This window comes from Hibiscus syriacus, unplaced genomic scaffold (assembly GCF_006381635.1).
Source record: "Hibiscus syriacus cultivar Baekdansim isolate YM2019G1 unplaced genomic scaffold, ASM638163v2 tig00110556_pilon, whole genome shotgun sequence".
Lineage (NCBI taxonomy): Eukaryota > Viridiplantae > Streptophyta > Magnoliopsida > Malvales > Malvaceae > Hibiscus > Hibiscus syriacus.
In genome coordinates, this window is record NW_024062779.1 from 3,658,844 (window position 1) to 3,676,288 (window position 17,445).

Below are 17,445 nucleotides of genomic sequence, written 5' to 3' on the forward strand. Positions count from 1 at the left end.
TCTCTTGGGTTTTATTCTTGTTCTTATATAGTTCCTTTTATTTATAAGCAGTTAATTTGTACATTTTAAAATATTAAAAATATTTAATTTATATAATTATTTTTTAAAAATTCTTCTTATAATTTTAAATATTTTCTCTTAGTAAAATTAACTAATATTATTAGTTTAGAAAATACTTTTATAGTGATAAAAATAATAAAGTTAAAGGTTAATTTCATTAGAAAAAAGAAAAACTTCACCTAAATAGTTCCATTCAGAAAGCCAGTCCCAATCCTAAGAATCCAGTTAAGTTAGGAATCTAGAGTTTGGTCCACACTTTTCCACTTATTAACCTCTAATACCTAAGGGGTTATTAATACTTATTTTTACTAAATAAGAAATTGGTGTAGCATGCAGAATTGTCAGAGAATGAAGCCAAGTCCTTCACAGTATATATATATATATACAAATAGTAAACTATAGTCATGGTCATGAAACTAAAAAAAGAAGGTAGAATTGAAAGCAAGAGGGAAATGGATTTTACTTTTAGCCATGCCTCTTATATATATTTAATCAATGGATCAATCATTTCACTGTAAATGTGAAAAAGGTCTACTACCCCATGATCATGATGTCAATATATATAGTATAACACCTCCCTTTTGCTTCCTACTAAGCAAATAACCAAATTTGAAATCCTCAATAAATTAAAAGATGTTATTTTTAATAATTTATCAAGCATAATTTATTATTATTATTATTATTATTGTAAGGAGTGTGAAGGGAAAAGACAGAAAGAAGAACATCAGAGGGTTCCCCACCCCTTTGGCTTGTGGTTTTGGGTTCTTGTTTTCGGACAGCTTTGAGGATTAAAGAGGGATTTCATCTCATCCACATCTCTTTCTCTGTCTCTCCCTCTCTTTGTCTCAGTTTCGTGAGTTGATCAGGTTCAATTCTTGTGTGGTTATTGTTAGATTATTTTTTATTAAAAGCATGAAGCTTAAAAGCGGACAGAGATGGAGGATCTGCTTGAGCTCTATATCTGGTTATATATATACATGAGTTATAATATATTACCTGCTCTATTTGTTTCTTCTTAAAGTATTTCTAAACAACAAAACACCCATTGTCTCTTGGGTTGAATACAATACGATGATTATCGTATGTATTCATTCATATATGTTAAGCCTAGCTAATCAAGTATCAATTTCTTTCTCTTTTATCATTTAGTTTTGGTTTTTTTTTTTCTCTTTGGATTTTCTTTTTGTACCCTACTATTTTTTTTGTGTGTGTGTTTAAAACCAAGATCCATGACGCATGATGCCAATTCTGGAGGTCTGGTTCATTGGTTCATGCAGTAGAAGATGATAAAAGGCTTATTATTCCAACCACCAACAGCAACAAGAACGAGTTTTTGAAGAGAATATGTCGAATTTGACTTCGGCTTCTGCATCTGGTGAAGCCAGTGGTTCATCCGGTAATAGAATTGAAGCTGGTTCCAATTATCCTCAACAAAACTTCACCACTCAACAACCTCAAGCTCTGCCGGCCAAGAAGAAGAGAAACCTACCAGGCAACCCAGGTTTGGGTTTTTTTTATGTACTTGTTTTGTTTGTCTCCTTTTCATTTTTTTATGCATTTTTTTGGTGGGTTTTTTATTTCTTGGAACCAGACCCGGGTGCAGAAGTGATAGCTTTGTCTCCTAAAACACTCATGGCGACTAATAGATTCGTGTGTGAGATCTGCAACAAAGGGTTTCAAAGAGACCAGAACCTTCAGCTTCATAGAAGAGGACATAATCTGCCATGGAAGTTAAAGCAACGAACAAGCAAAGAGGTGAGGAAGAAGGTATACGTGTGTCCGGAAGCAAATTGCGTTCACCATGATCCGTCGAGAGCGCTCGGAGACTTGACTGGAATCAAGAAGCACTTCTCGAGGAAACATGGCGAAAAGAAGTGGAAATGCGAAAAGTGTTCGAAGAAGTATGCAGTTCAATCGGATTGGAAGGCTCATTCCAAGATTTGTGGCACTAGAGAATATAGATGTGATTGTGGAACCCTCTTCTCAAGGTATAATAAATAACTAAACCCTTCATCCTCCCCATGAACACAATAGTGATATTCATTGAAGCACAACAACAATAATCAAATCTTCATTTACTGTGACGTGCACTCAAGTATAGCTTTGAAACGAAAACGGTTCTCATGGATAAACTTTTAAACTGAAGAATTAATAGCAAATATATACATCTGGCAGTTCCTAGTTTTCACACCCTAGAGAGTAGAGAGAGAGAGAGAAAGAGAGAGAGAGATGGAAAGAATATACATGGAATTAAATTTTATTTTCTGCACTAGCGCGAGTGGACAGTTTGTCCTATCCTTTCAAAGAGGGAGAAAAAATTAAAATGAATGGGATGCAGGAAAGAGGGAGAGAAAAGTATTTCTGCCATTGTCACAGCACTTTATGATCACTGGTTTAGTTTTTGTTTTGTTGTGTTTATTTTTTAAAACCTTTGTTTTTTTCTTCTTCTCCAGGAGGGATAGTTTCATCACTCATAGAGCATTCTGCGAAGCTTTGGCAGTGGAGAATGCACGACCCAACCCGTTTCTTTTCGGTCATCAGCAAGGTGAAGCCTCGTCTCACATTAATTTACAAACGCCCCAGTTCAATCCCCATGCATTTTCACTTAAGAAAGAGCAGCAAAGTTTCACTCCTCTAAGGGCAGAGATTCCTCCATGGCTGGCCAGCCAAGCAATGCTCGGGGCTGGTCCTGGCCCACAGCACCCTATAGACCTTTCCTCCTCATCATCGTCAATATTCTCCTCGAGATTAGATCATCAAGATTTAACGCTACATGGGAACCCCAGCCCTAACCCTAGTCTTGTCCCCACTCTCCCTCCTCCTCCATACCATGAAACGACAGTGCCTTCCCCTCACATGTCAGCCACTGCATTGCTTCAGAAAGCAGCTCATATGGGTTCGACCGTGAGCGTTAAAATTGGGTCACCAACAGTACCGGCCTCGTTGATTAGACCCCACCAACCGACTCACGTGTCTGCTGGTTCTGCAGGCACTAACAACAACACAACAACAGCTGGTTTTGGACTCGACTTGCCTTCACGTGAACAAGAACTCCATGTGGGTAGTAGTGGTGCACTTATCCATGGCTTGCCTCCTTTCGGGAACAGTAAACCTGCTGCCTCCATCGCAGGCGATGATGATGATGATCATCATCATGACAACGTTGTCTCAGGTGCTACTCCTTCCCTTCTCCAAGACATGATTGATTCTTTGTCTTCCGCCACTGGATTTGTGGCCACTAATTCCTTCGATGATCTCGCATTTGGTGGTGGCATCTTGAACACAAAGAAGATAGATGGGAGTTCCATCAACGAATCATTCTCGAAAACAACGACGACAAACGCTACAACTCAGCAGAGTGAAGGCCTGACAAGAGATTTCTTGGGTCTTACAGCTTTCTCTCATGCCGATATTCTCGACATCACTGGTCCCAGTACTTACTGCATCGACACTTCGGATGAGCAACGCGACCAGTCTCAAAAACCATGGCAAGGTTAGGTAATATGCCAACTTTTCTTTCTTTCTTTTTTTAATTTCAATTTCTTTTCAAACATATCTTAAATTTTATAATCTCTTGCCACCATCTTTCTAAAGGGAAGAACCTCTAAAGTTACTGATATATAATGTAAGATCTTGATATTCATTTATGATTAGCCCATCATGCTAATTCGGCCTTTTTGTTTAAATATAATGTTAGAATATTCTAGTTTTACATATTATTTATAAATGCTGACCTGCGAAGGAAACCTATTTTTTTTTACAAATTCTAAATCTAATTCTAATCCTATCCGATAAGATATGAAGGAAAGAAAATGCTTCTAGATAATGTAGAATCTATGACCTAAAAAAATATTAAAATAAAGATTAATTGTTTGACCAATAAATGTTATTATTATTAGGAACTTTAAGATAAATAATATATATAAAGCCAAATATTATTTTTCTGAAACGTCAAAACCATATATATTTAATAGTTAGTGGTCGATGTTTAATACTCCCTCTATACCATAAAATACGTTCATTATTGACTTTTTTTTCTTCAATTTTTTAAACTTGAACTGGTTATTATTTAAAAATTTGTAATTTCTAAAAAAGATATCTTAAAAACCTTTAATCAAGTAATTTTCAAATATATATTTTATGAAATTTAATTTTTAAAATATTTAAAATAATCATGATCAAAATTTTTTAAAAAAATTAATTTTTAAAAGATCAATAAAAGACATTTTTATGAGATGGTGAGTATATAAAATCAGCTTCCAAAGGGGAAAAAAAGAAGCAAGGTCACGATGAATATGACATTGAATTAGTGGCTTTAGTCTTCTAATTTAATCATATTAATTAGGTGTTCTTTCAATTCGCAAGTGCCTTGTAAATTGTAACTAATAAACTAATGACAATTTAGTTCATAAGTTAATATTATTATTTTTAAATATTTAATCAATGATTGGGTTAGCGTTTTTTTCGAGAGAAGATTGTGTTTATATTTTTATTTGTTATGATTGAGTTTAAGATAAATTAGTTGAACCAAATCATAATAAATATGAAATCAAACTAGGATCTAATTATACTAAATCATATATAATAAAATAAATACTAGATGAGGAATTGTACTTGACTTAATTTATAGGTTGAAATCTTTGAGTCTTTCTTTGGTTGTGATCTTTCAAGAAGAAAGAGTTTCTGTATAAACTCACTGATGGAGATAAGTATAAATACGAGATTGTCTATTTCTTGAGGAACATAACCCCTTTGTATACATGAATTAAGAATGTGTTATTTTTTGTACTTATAACTATGCCCCTCATCAAATTAAAAATACAATTTTAATAGTATATACACTATTTTCATGACACCTCTAATAACTTATGACTTTATAATATGAAATCGAAATTTAAATTGATTGATTAAATCATCTCTTTAAAAAGTTATACCATCGGAATGCCCTATTTTCGAACTAAAACTTCAACAATTTGTACGATATAAACATGGCTTATCTTTGCCATGAAACATCTACGGAACTCCTCTCCATTTCCCCTCTTTTCAGTACAATGGGTAAACGACACATCTCATAACTTGATTTTATCGTTTTGATAATTAAAATTATTTTTTTAACTTTTTAAATCATAAATTATGAGATTACACAACATATCAAAACGATATCATTTTGAACCCTTATAAAAAGTTAAAAAATAATCTCTTATTTTTCTCTTTTATTATTTCTTTCTTCTTCTTTTTTTTTTTTTATTTTCTCTCCCTCCATTTGGTCAATCCACTTTTTTACCGTCACTTGCGATGAGTCCCAAAATTTTACGTAAAACTCACTTTATCCTCCTGAACACGAATTTAATGCTTATTTAACTAAAAAAATCCAAACTCGTTTTGATACAATGCTTAAATTAAGTAGATTCTTTCTTCGCTTATATATAAGAAGATACATTCTGAAGTATATTCAAACTCACATTCTATTGTATGTTACAACAATGACCTTATAATTAAATAAGTTTTTTTTTAATAAAATTATAAATTGAAGCCAAACTTTAAAATATATATTCAGTCCTAATTATAAATTTATATTTGTTCCTCACTGAGCCAAAAATTAAATATCACAAAACTTTTAGTATCGATGTAGTTTCTTTACAAATATTTGACATTTTACTATAAGACAAGTTTTTTCTTACCATTTTAATATTTACGCTAAAGTGAAAATTTTCCACTAGAAGTAAACTCATGATGCTCCCACTAGCCATGTCCATACTCATGGTGATCCCCAAATCCTTAGATCTCACTTTTGATTATCTTTAAAATTAACAATATACTCTGTCTGTCTCTCTCTCTCTCTCTCTCATTTGCTGAATTCTAACGACGTGAATATATATATATATATATACACACACAAAAGTTAATTCATAATAAGGGACGAGCAAGTGGGAAGACTTTTTCCCCTCCCAATAATAGTTTATCATTGATCCATGTGAGTGTAAGTGGGGGGGACTCGTAAGTTTATATATAAATTTTTTACCATTCCATCAAGAATAATTTATTGAATGAATTTTGATAAAAAAATATTTTCTTACATACATTATTTTTGTTCATTCACATGTGAGTGGGGAAAAATAAAATCTTTATATATATATATATATATATATTGAAGTGAATGTAGTATATATTTATGTTTTAAACAAAACATTTATATTGTCAACTAAATACCATCCTTGGGGTAAATAAAAGTGATTAATGTCAAAGAGATGCATATATAGTAGAATATTTTTCAAATAATGTCAATGTGCTATGCTTTTGTATAAATAAATCTTCTCAGCAAATATATATTTAAAGCATATAAAAAATTATAATTATAATAAATTATTATCTTTATACGTCATTGAATATCTTTGATAATAGTATCAAATTCACAAGATTTAAAAACCTAATGTTATAAATGAACTTAGATCCATATTAATTATTCTATTTATAAATTTGAACTCCAATGGTTTCTCCCTTGTGAATATAGCAATGAGACTAAAAAAGTTCATTAATAATTACCCAAAAGTTGAACAATAATGCTAAAGAAAGGGATATCATGGTAGTGCATTACTCTTATTATTCCAAGAGAGAGAGAGAAAACCTTTTTTGTTGTTGTTGCTTTTTCCTTTTGTCCCTGAAGAACTTTTGCAATAGAGGGTAGTTGTTGATATGATTAAGCTATCATAAGAACAGTGATTGTAACCTTTACAATAATAGAGGACTGTGGCCTGTGGGAGGAAAGATGCATGTTGATATGTTAGGTCAATTTAAACATATGTACGAGCTCACTTTGATAGTGCCAACGGAACCTGTCTTTTCATTTTTGTTTAGAAAAAAATTTATAATATATAAAAGAAAAAAATCCCCACTTTGCATGCATGTTCATCCCTTTCTTTATGTGTCTCTCTCCCACGTGTAGAGAAAATTAAAGATTAATAATAAATGTTGGAGTGAGCAATTTTTGCCCACTTTCTTTTTAACATCCATGATCGGTTTAAAAGAATGGCATGTTTTGTCATTTGCACACATGGAGTCCTCGCTTGGGGCGATAATAATATCATTGTAGAAGGAAATGGTATTATGATAGTATGGGCAAGGGATGAGGTTTGCATGGTGGGATAAAAGCACAAACCCCTAATCCCATGTGTGATGTCTCCTACTTTTTGTCAATAAAGTGATTAAAATTATACACGTATGTTAGATATGCATACGAGAAAAGTTGGTAATAATGGAAGATGTGATCGGGTAGGTAGAAAAGATGATGTTGTTTTGAGTATTTCCATGGCGTGGGGGATTGAAGCATATGATTACGAGTAGTAAAAAAGAAACACCTAGTTGACTTGTCCCTGTAAACATAATCCCTCTGTGTTTTAATTATTAGTATGTACTGCATGTATGCCCTTTTATCTTTGACTTGTCTTCAACTTCCACCCTTTTCACCTCTTCATAAAATCCCTCGCTTTTCCCCCTCTGGATTTTGCTCCCTTATTAGTTATAAACAATAGTAATAACTAGTAAATGTGGTGTGTTTTCTACAGTTTAATTACTGTATTTATCAAACAAAATATTACTGTAATTCTTTTTGGTTTTATATAGCTTTAACAAAAAGACAAAAAAAAACTCGTCTCACGATTTGGAAGTGGACCCAGGCCCCAATTGGTGGCCCATATCACGATGTATGTGTTTTTCTATGGAAAGGCTCAAATACACGATTTTCACGATGTTAGAACTCAAAACAATTTCGAAATATATATATATATACACACATACTGTGTTGTGCTCGTTTTAAGAGGAACTACTTGACATTGTTTCCATTTCCCAGAGGGAATGTGCATTTGGGTATGAGAGACATTCACAATTGAACTTAAAGATCAATATAGCTTAATTCAAATGCAACGTGCTGGTTTTCTTATTTCAACTGATTTCAAAAAGCAAACTCGGAAATGACCAAAAATAGAATTCCAAGCATAGCCATCTGCTCTTGACAAGCTCCAATGAGCAGCCAACTATGCTACCTACAATACAAATGTCTACAAGCTGCTGAAAGAAAGACCAAAAAAGGCATATCATTTTGGAGGTTGCTTAGACCCATCACTTGGGTCCTGTTTCGATCCTGTCATTGCAGCAGATGCTGCCACGGTCATGGCAGCTGCGGCTGCACCCAGCTTAGCACCGCCGGCAGCCTTCATTGCCCCAGCTAATTTAGCAAAAACAGCTATCCCTCCAACAAGAAAAGCCCTCAATGCTACTGTTGGTTTCACAGCCATATTTTTGTCAAAGAATCTGCAAATTTTACAATTCGACAAAAATTCAAACGTCTATTCTCATTCGAAGAAGTATATACATCAAAACTGTTAATAAATCCGGTTAATCTAACCCGTAAAACTTTCATGCTTGCTACCTTATCATGCATTAAATGATTGACGGATAGAAGATAACAAAAAATTTTGATTGGCTGCCTGAATTCCGAACAGTCTAATCTTTTACTTCACCCCCCCCCCAAGATTGAAATTTTCACAAGTTTACACATTCCCACTACAAATGTCAACCAAAGCAACAGGAATTGAAACATCATGTATCCCGGACTGGTACGTGAGATTACAGATTTTAAACTTGAACAGCAATGTTTAATGAGACCAAATAAGCCATACGACTGAAATAATCTGCCAGATTGTTAAACATGATGAAGATCAAGAATTCCTAGATACAACCATTCATCTAAGTACAGTTATAGTTCGACTCACATCTAAAGCACCTTGACTCTAGAATCTAGATTAGAATTTTGCTGACTAATAAACAAGAAAGCCTACTTAACTAAGGAAAAATGGTAACTATTAAATATGGACAGCTTTTTCCTCCTTGATTTCTGATCCATAGGACTAAGCATTCAACAAACCTACAAGCATAACTGAATATGAAACAATCAATCCCATATAGGAAAAATCTCTTCCAATTCTTCATTTTTAACTTATTCCAGACTTCAGTTCTAAAGCCTTGAAAGCACTTAACAGCAAAACCTAGCTGCAGGTTCTAGACACACAACTTCCATAGAACATTCTTAGGATTTCCAATTCTCATAGGCAAGTTTTCAACAATCTAACAAAAGAAGCAAATCAATCTAAATCACGAAAACTACAACTTATCTTTTCTCAAAATTTATACAAGAACTGCAAGCGGTTACATATTTTTCTCATAAGGAACACAAATCCTTAAAAAATAAATAGAATTTGATTCCAAAGGAAAAAGGCAGTTCTGGTTAAGAATCCATTTTCTCAAAATCAAATCAACTGTAATGCCCACTTATCCCCAAGCCAGCTAAAGAATTTTACTTTCCTACCTTCTGTTTCCTCTTCACCATCAAACGCTAGATTAAAGGGAAATATAAACAATAAAAGAAAAGATAAATAACCGCAGACCATATAATAGGCAAGGCAACACAAGAAAAAGGAGAATCGGAACCTTAAACTTCACGGAGAAAAATCTTTTCGATTGAGTCCCTCTGCCAATAATCTGGAGAGTGTAATAAGAGAGATGAAGGGAAAATATCGTGATAAATATATATACTATTGAAGAGTGACCTGTTATTTGTATAAATGGTAAACGACACGCAAGGTCATATAATTATAGGTTTAATAATAAATAGGTCATTTTCTTTTGAAATTTACAAATACATCATTCAATTAAAAAGTTATTACAAATATATCACTAACATTAATAAATTTAGATATTCTATTAGTTTTATTCTAATTCAAAATAAGTTAATAAATTTAATTTTTCACACTTAAAATTTTCACTATTTTATTTTTCTAAATTATTTATTTTTCTTCTAAAAGTATTGTATTATTTTATATTTACTTTTCAGATATGACAATTATTTATCACTAATTTATTATTGTTTATGACTGAATACATTTATTCAACAATAATTTTTAATTTATCGATTTTTTTTGAAATTATAAAAAGTTAATTTATTAAATTGGTTTTAATTAAAATAAAATCATTAAAATATATAAATTATAGAGATAAAACGTTTTATATTACATAACATTATATGTTCGTTTTAATTTTAATAAAAATATTTATTGATAAATTGTTTTTTTTTTTTTTTGAAAAAAATTGATAGGTAGATTATTAAATCAATAATTATTTGATCATAAGTGTAATTTATCTTTAGGGGAAAATGTCATGTTTACGACATGTTTTCCATTATGCGTACCAAACTAGGTAGAATGTCATTGTGAAATGGTCTAATATCATCTCCAGTTCTCATCTTTACTCTACAACATCTCTATCTCTACTCTAAAGATGAAACAATAATTCATCTCGAGCACTATCTCTACATTATCATCAACTCTACTTTATTCATAATATTTAACTATTATAATATTGATTTTACAAATATAAAATAAAACATATACATTTCTAATAAATATCAAGATAAAAAACATAAATAAAACATTCATAAATAACATTACGAAAATACAAATAAATAAGAAAATTACATTTCATAATAATAATGCAAAAAAACATAAGTTACATAACTATATATTTTAATTCTCGGAAGTAGAATATTCATTCCAAAAATGTTCAATTAGTGCATTTCAAAAAATTAGTATGTTTATTTATCTAATTTCAATGTATTATTATCAATCTTGCAAATTAATCTACTTGAATTTAAAAAAATCAGAAAAAATACAAAAAATTACAAAAATTACAAAAATTATATATTTAATTTTAATATATTTTTATCTATCTTGTAATTTAATATACTTGAATTTAAAAAAAATAAAAAGAAAATTGTAACGCATAGTACCGCGCCAGATGTATATGTAAAGGGAAAGAAGCGAACTTAAGCTGATAATGTATGCAGTATACCTTGGCTGCTATTGGTGTGATTGTCCGAGGTCACCGTGGACTCGTCGTGGAGGTACCTGCACGTAACCTGAGTGTGTACATCACTCATAAATGAATCGAAGAAAGGTGATGGGTAGAGGTAACCTTCCGTCCGAAAATTTAAAATTACAATAAATTTTAGATTTTTCTTATGTATCTTATTAATAAAAAATTGTTCTGACAATTCCTATAATTTTACAAATTCCTTTTATATTCATTCCACTTTAATTTTACAAGTTCCTCTTATATTCATTTCTTAATATAAAATCTTACCTTCGTCCCTGTAACACAGTGCAGAATCCATGGAAGCACTGGCCTTCTGTCATTTGCAATTGAAAACGGGTGGGAGGGTACTATAATTGAAGGAACCAATAAAATTGAAACTAGACTCGGATTTAAAATCTAAACCAATAAAATTGAAGTTATTCCAACACCTCAAAGTAAGAAAATCTGAGTTAAAAAATTTACTTGTTTTTTTAATCAAATAAGTCCTGATCACCACTGCTTCCAAGGATACCAGGGATCCAAAGATCCATTAAACAGCCCAAAAATGTAATCCATTGTAACATAGGAAAACCGGGGAAAGGAAAGGAACCAGAGCTGCAATAAAGAACTCAACTGTTTTTCTTTGAACACCAAGAATTGCGTGCCCTATTATCTTTTCTTTTATAATTTGATCGCCGTCCTCATGTATTTCTCATAAGAGTTCATCAAAATCGAACCTTGGCTCTCAAACTCAATTTATGTTCTCTGCTATCTTAAGCAGAAATTGTGAAGTAAGCAACTAATCATACAAAGGGACACACTACCTAGTAGTCATTATCTATGTCCGGCATACGACTTGGTGGTTTTTTCTCATCTGGATTTTCCAGGACAGAGGCCTCGGTTGTCGTCAATAGCAATGAAACGCTGTGATCAAAAAGCATGTTTGTTCAGTTAAACTTATAAAACGATCATGTATAAGCACATATTTGTAACTAGAGCTTCACCTGGCAGCATCAACCAAAGCTGTTCTAACTACTTTTAGAGGGTCAATGATTCCAGCTTTCACCATATCCAAATATGTACCTGTTTTAGCACACCAAACAAGATAATGATCAGGGCGGAGGATCTGTGCGTTCCCATAAAAGAAAAGAAGTGGCAGGGTATTTTTCGGAAAAATAAATATGGCATGACAGTGTGTGTGCATATTAAGAAGAATGAGTGCGGTATAACCTGACGAAACTAAGATCAAATTATATGGCTTGAAGCAAGTATTTTCATAAGATTGAAAGGAACAAACCTTTTGAAGCATCAAATCCCAAATTATCATCATCTTGTTCCAGTAGTTTGCCGAGAACCAGAGAGCCATCATAACCAGCATTTGAAGCTATAGTTAAAGTCGGTGCCTAAAGTGCAGTCATAGATACTGTGAGGTACTAAACATGATAATGAGATCAGGAACACATGCATAGAGTTGTCAGAAATAAAACCTTAAGAGCATCTTGAACTATCTGAACGCCTCTTTTTTGGCCTTCATTTTCAGTTTGAAGATTCTGCAAAGCCTTTGTACCATACAAGAGAGCAACACCACCACCTAACAAAAAGACGTTTAATGTTATGACTTGGAGCATTGTCATTTGAAACCCAAGAGGGAGAAGTTCTTCACCTGGCACAATACCCTCCTCCACAGCTGCTCTGGTAGCATTCAAAGCATCTGTGACTCTATCTTTCCTTTCTCCAACTTCTGCCTCACTAGCTCCACCAACCTGAGAAAACAACTAATAAGTACTCACCTTTGACAGCATAAGATGCACATGCCACTTTAACATAGAAATATGAATTATAGACCTTGAAAACAGCTACACCTCCAGATAGTTTCGATAATCGCTCCTGTGCTTTCTCCCTGTCAAACACGGCAGTGCTCTTCTCCATGGCCATCCTCAGCTGTAGATGTTTTCAAGAATCATAATGCCAAAAAAGGAAAGCAGGGATCATAAGAGCACGAATAGATAACAGTTGCATCCCCCACACCCAAACCAAACCCAAAAAACTATTATATAGCACAAGCACATGCATGGTAGCGTATAAATAGAAAGACATTTAAAATGAGTTGAAGCTTTTAGAAAATGAAGAAACAACCAAATAGGGCATCAGAATACGGATACCTCCTCGCATCTTTCTTCAATCAGCTTCTTATCCCCTCCCCCATGTAGAATTATTGTGTAATCAAGTGAGACAGTGATCTGCCAATAATTAGGTCAATTGCAGAAGAAAGAAGAAAATCAGGCATGTTATATAGATACATGCATACCCTTTTTGCAGTACCGAGCATTTCAACTTTGACTTTGTCGAGAGTTAAGCCGCGTTCTTCACTGATAACCTGTAGTTTTGATAGTTAATAATGACTACAAAATTATTAAAGGACAAAACCAGAGCAATGAGAATGTTTTACCTCTCCACCGGTAAGAATGGCAAGGTCATCCAAATTTTCCCGTCTGTTATCCCCAAAACCAGGAGCTTTTATGGCACACACCTAAATACATAAGATTTCACAATTAATAAGGTTGAGGTGTCATATAAAGTATAAAACATCTTGTAATGCATGGAAAAGTAAACTTAAAGCAAAGCCAGAATCTAGACAATTACTTACCTTCAAACCAGCATGATGCTTATTGAGAATAAGTAAAGCAAGTGCATCACTCTCCAAATCCTCAGCCACAAGAAGAAGTGGTCTGCTTTTCTGTTCAAATAGAAGAAGAGAATGAGGTTCACAATGTGCTTCACTTATAATCATAAATGTAAACGAGTCCACAGATGAATTACATTTATAGCCAGCTCCAATATCTTCACAAGCGAGTTAATATCTGAAATTTTCTTGTCATGAATGAGAATCAGGGGATTCTCAAGTTCCTGCCATCATAAAATTGAAGCCTCTTTAAATCAATGCTTTTTTACATGCTTGTGATATTATTACAATCAATAGAGGTTTGTATGCTATATGTAACTGGAAAAAAAGAAGCGAAAAGGTTAAGGAGATAAGACAATTCAAATTTCTATGCTTTTAAAAGTGCAGTCTTTTACATTAGCATGCAAAGCCATGAACTATGCACTATAACCTTTAATATAGCAATAATCTGATCTTCAAATTAATTAAGCAAAGTAAGGGAAATGATTTATGATTTTTCCACGAGGCCCCTCCTCCAAGCTGACAAGTGACAACATCAAAATAAGAGAAACAAAAATAATTTTGAGCATGGGTTTTACATTGGGAACCTCACTTTGGTTCAATGAACAAGTATCCCAATATTTCAGTAAAAAATATTGGAAAAAGGACACAAAGGGCTTACACATTTCTGGGTCTTCTGATCAGTAATAAAGTAGGGAGAGATGTAGCCTCTGCCTAGCTTCATTCCTTCCACCACTTCTAATTCATTGTCTAAAGTATTCCCATCCTAAAATTTAAGGAAAACATTAGATACGCCAAATTAGATGTGGTTTAAGAAGTAATCATTGTTATTCACAATTTTATCACCATTAAAATAATGTTAAAAAAAGAAAATTGGACTTACAGTGACCGTAATGACCCCTTCCTTCCCAACTTTCTCCATTGCTCTTGCTATTAGTTCTCCAATTTCACGTTCCCCATTTGCAGAAATAGTGGCAACCTATTTAAAACATACCAAAAACAATCTAATGCAGAATAAATCAAGGGTATGAGAGATAAAGAGCCACAGATCCCACATCAATAAACCTGTGTAATTTCCTCCGGAGTGCTTATCATTACTGCCCTGCTTTTTAAGTCAGATATGACTGTATCAACTGCCATATTAATTCCTTTTCGCAAGTCCATCACATTTACGCCAGCAGCCAATGACTTGCAGCCTTCCAAAAGAATTGCCTGAGTTAGGACAGTTGCACAGGTTGTACCTGCGAACAGATGCATTATAGTTAATAGATCTTCAGCAATCTATCAGATATTATGGAAGAAATTTCAAAGAAATGTCAATTCCGTAATAAAAACAAAAGGTTTCCTCATGTATCATGCTACAAATACAACTGAACCTATCCATGCTTTGAGCCTGAATGTTATAGAGATTGCTCACTTATTCTATCCACAGATGCCCTGCATATTTAGGATTCTAGATTCTTAACATTGTCAAAGACTTTAAACAAATCTAGGTCATTTATGCCACACTTTCCAGGAATATTTTTGTAACAGCAGGTTCCTATCAAGGACTCTCCAATCCAGATTAACATGGAATGAAGATTGAGGCTTAGTTGACTTGTCTTAAGCATCAATTATTTTGCTGAAAAAAGAGTTACTTTTGGGTACAAGTCTCACTAAACAACTTTCTAACATGAATGTCTTGATCTGAAAACATTGGTACATTTGATTGATCAATGTTCAGCTAAAGCACATTAATGGAACAAGGAAGGAAATAATAGAAATCACCATCTCCAGCCACTTTATTTGTGGCATTTGCAACCTGCTTTACAAGATCTGCACCGACATTTTTAGCCTTATCCTTGAATTTGATGCTTTTGGCAACAGTAACACCATCCTTTGTGACTTTAGGGTAGCCTCGACTACTCTCAATAATTACATTACGGCCCTGAACCAATAAAACAGAATGAATACTATGACAAGGCATAATATTAAGAATGAATTTGAACTCTTGGTCTTCTTTCATGTCTATTACCTTTGGTCCCATTGTGACTCTCACGGCATCTGCAACCTCGGACACACCCTGCAGGATAGCCGCACGTGCCCCAACCCCAAAACTGATATCTTTTGCCACATAATTCCTGTTGCAAATCACCCTACTATAAACCTGTACAATTCAAATTATTAAGCAACCAAAACAAATAAAAGTTAAGATTCATTCATATCAATCAAAACCAAACCCAAATAAACATATATTTTTACTTTTAAGGGAAAAAAAACGAAAACCTTTCTAACTATTTAATGACCCATCTCTAAATTTCCATAGTTACAAAAGTATCTAAAAACACTTATTTACCTAAAGAAAATGCAACTATTTGGTCCTAGAAATTGTCTATTATTTTTCATGTCATTTCTTCTATTTCCCACATTTCCTCACCACACGAACAGAAATCAAAATGAAAGGAAAATCAAGTAAGATATTATGATTTCTTACCAGTTTTCTCGAAGTCGAGGAACTGCCAAAATAAAAGATAAAGATAATTGATCAGATATATAAAATAAATAAATAAACCCATTCACAGGCATTGACATGAACCAAATGTAATCCGTCAGATGCATTACCTAATAGATGAAGCTAATTTTGAAGCTACTCGATACATGAGTGAGATGGGTTTTATTTTACGCAACGAGAATTTAGTAAATAGAGTGATAAAAAGTGAGACTTCAAAGAGAGCTTCCGCTGAGGTTCTTAAGGCTTCCAAGTTAAAAAAAAATAGTAGGGTTTTAGCTGAGTCCGGGGTTTTCGGTCACTTTATCTGAATAACAAACTGGAGATGAAACGATTGAATCCAGATTGTTCTAGATTGAGTCCAATTGGCCACTCTCTAACCCAAATATGAGCTTTTTTTCAATATATATTTTGGGCCTGTTGCTTCTTTAAACTTTTGGAGAACCTAAAATAGCAATCTTTTGCAAATTTTTCATTTCATTAAAGATTAAAATAAAAAATAAGGGTAAATTACATGTTTAGTTCCTAAAGTATTAGTTTTGACCCGTTTTAGTACTTAAACTATCAGCTTTGATCCGTTTTAGTACTTAAACTTTAATTTTTTTCAAAATCATACCTAATGTTTAGTTTTTGTTTCATTTTAGTATCTCGTCGTTACAACCTTTATTTTTTTATTTTAGTACCTTGTTCAAAATTTAATATTAAGTTTTGAAAAAATTGGAAGTTTAAGTATTAAAACGGGCCAAAACTGATAGTTTAGGTACTAAACGATTTAAGTTTATTACGTTGGAGTACTAAAATGAAATGAAAACTAAAAGTTAGGTATGATTTTGAAAAAAAAAAATGAAAGTTTAGGTACTAAAATGAACTAAAACTAATAGTTTAGGTACTAAATGCATAATTTGCTGAAAAATAAATTTAGAAAATGTATATTTGAGCATTATATTTGTTTTTTAATGGTCTTACAAGATGATATATGCTTATAATATTTCTTAATTATTAACAACGCATACACACTCTACACACGTAATTATTCAAACTCATAACATCAAGGAATAACAACTTCTATTTTAACTACTGATGTCACTCGATAGATTCGAATATTATATATACTAAGATTAAAATATTTGATTAATTTAATATTGCAATTTAAGTAATATTAACTCGACCGTTGGTATTTTTTACTCCCTCCGTCTCATAAAAATATTTCTTATTAATTTTTTAAAAATCAAAATTTTCAAATTTTAACCATGGTTATTTTTAAATAATTAATTTTTATAAATTATATATTTAAAAACTACTTGATTTGGAA

The 17,445-nt window shown here is 32.7% G+C and overlaps 2 protein-coding genes and 1 long non-coding RNA gene across 4 annotated transcripts; 1 reads left to right on the forward strand and 2 right to left on the reverse strand.

Moving 5' to 3' along the window:
• The first annotated feature begins 761 nt into the window (after positions 1-761).
• On the forward strand, positions 762-3,727 carry LOC120131695 (protein indeterminate-domain 7-like). 2 transcript variants are annotated; one of them, XM_039148626.1, is made up of 4 exons: positions 762-1,561; positions 1,652-2,048; positions 2,514-2,605; positions 3,050-3,727. In XM_039148626.1, exons 1-4 carry the CDS (start codon positions 1,405-1,407, stop codon positions 3,556-3,558), a joined length of 1,155 nt encoding a protein of 384 aa, XP_039004557.1. In that variant the 5' UTR covers positions 762-1,404; the 3' UTR covers positions 3,559-3,727. The 2 variants fall into 2 exon arrangements, with proteins under 2 accessions (XP_039004557.1, XP_039004556.1); XM_039148625.1 differs by having other exon boundaries at positions 1,253-1,561; positions 2,514-3,727.
• Positions 3,728-7,962: 4,235 nt separating this feature from the next.
• On the reverse strand, positions 7,963-9,623 carry LOC120131902. Its single transcript, XR_005516956.1, has 2 exons — positions 9,544-9,623; positions 7,963-8,367 (listed from the first exon to the last, which is right to left on the reverse strand). It is a non-coding gene; the product is annotated as an uncharacterized LOC120131902 (long non-coding RNA).
• Positions 9,624-11,558: 1,935 nt separating this feature from the next.
• Positions 11,559-16,284, reverse strand: LOC120131421 (chaperonin CPN60-like 2, mitochondrial). Its single transcript, XM_039148414.1, has 18 exons — positions 16,247-16,284; positions 16,119-16,140; positions 15,660-15,791; positions 15,413-15,572; positions 14,711-14,886; positions 14,529-14,624; positions 14,307-14,411; positions 13,783-13,869; positions 13,610-13,699; positions 13,412-13,492; positions 13,271-13,339; positions 13,125-13,202; positions 12,808-12,903; positions 12,626-12,725; positions 12,450-12,553; positions 12,260-12,365; positions 11,967-12,045; positions 11,559-11,886 (listed from the first exon to the last, which is right to left on the reverse strand). The coding sequence occupies exons 1-18, from the start codon at positions 16,282-16,284 to the stop codon at positions 11,787-11,789; spliced, it is 1,719 nt and encodes a 572-aa protein (XP_039004345.1). The 3' UTR covers positions 11,559-11,786.
• Between the last annotated feature and the right edge of the window lie 1,161 nt (positions 16,285-17,445).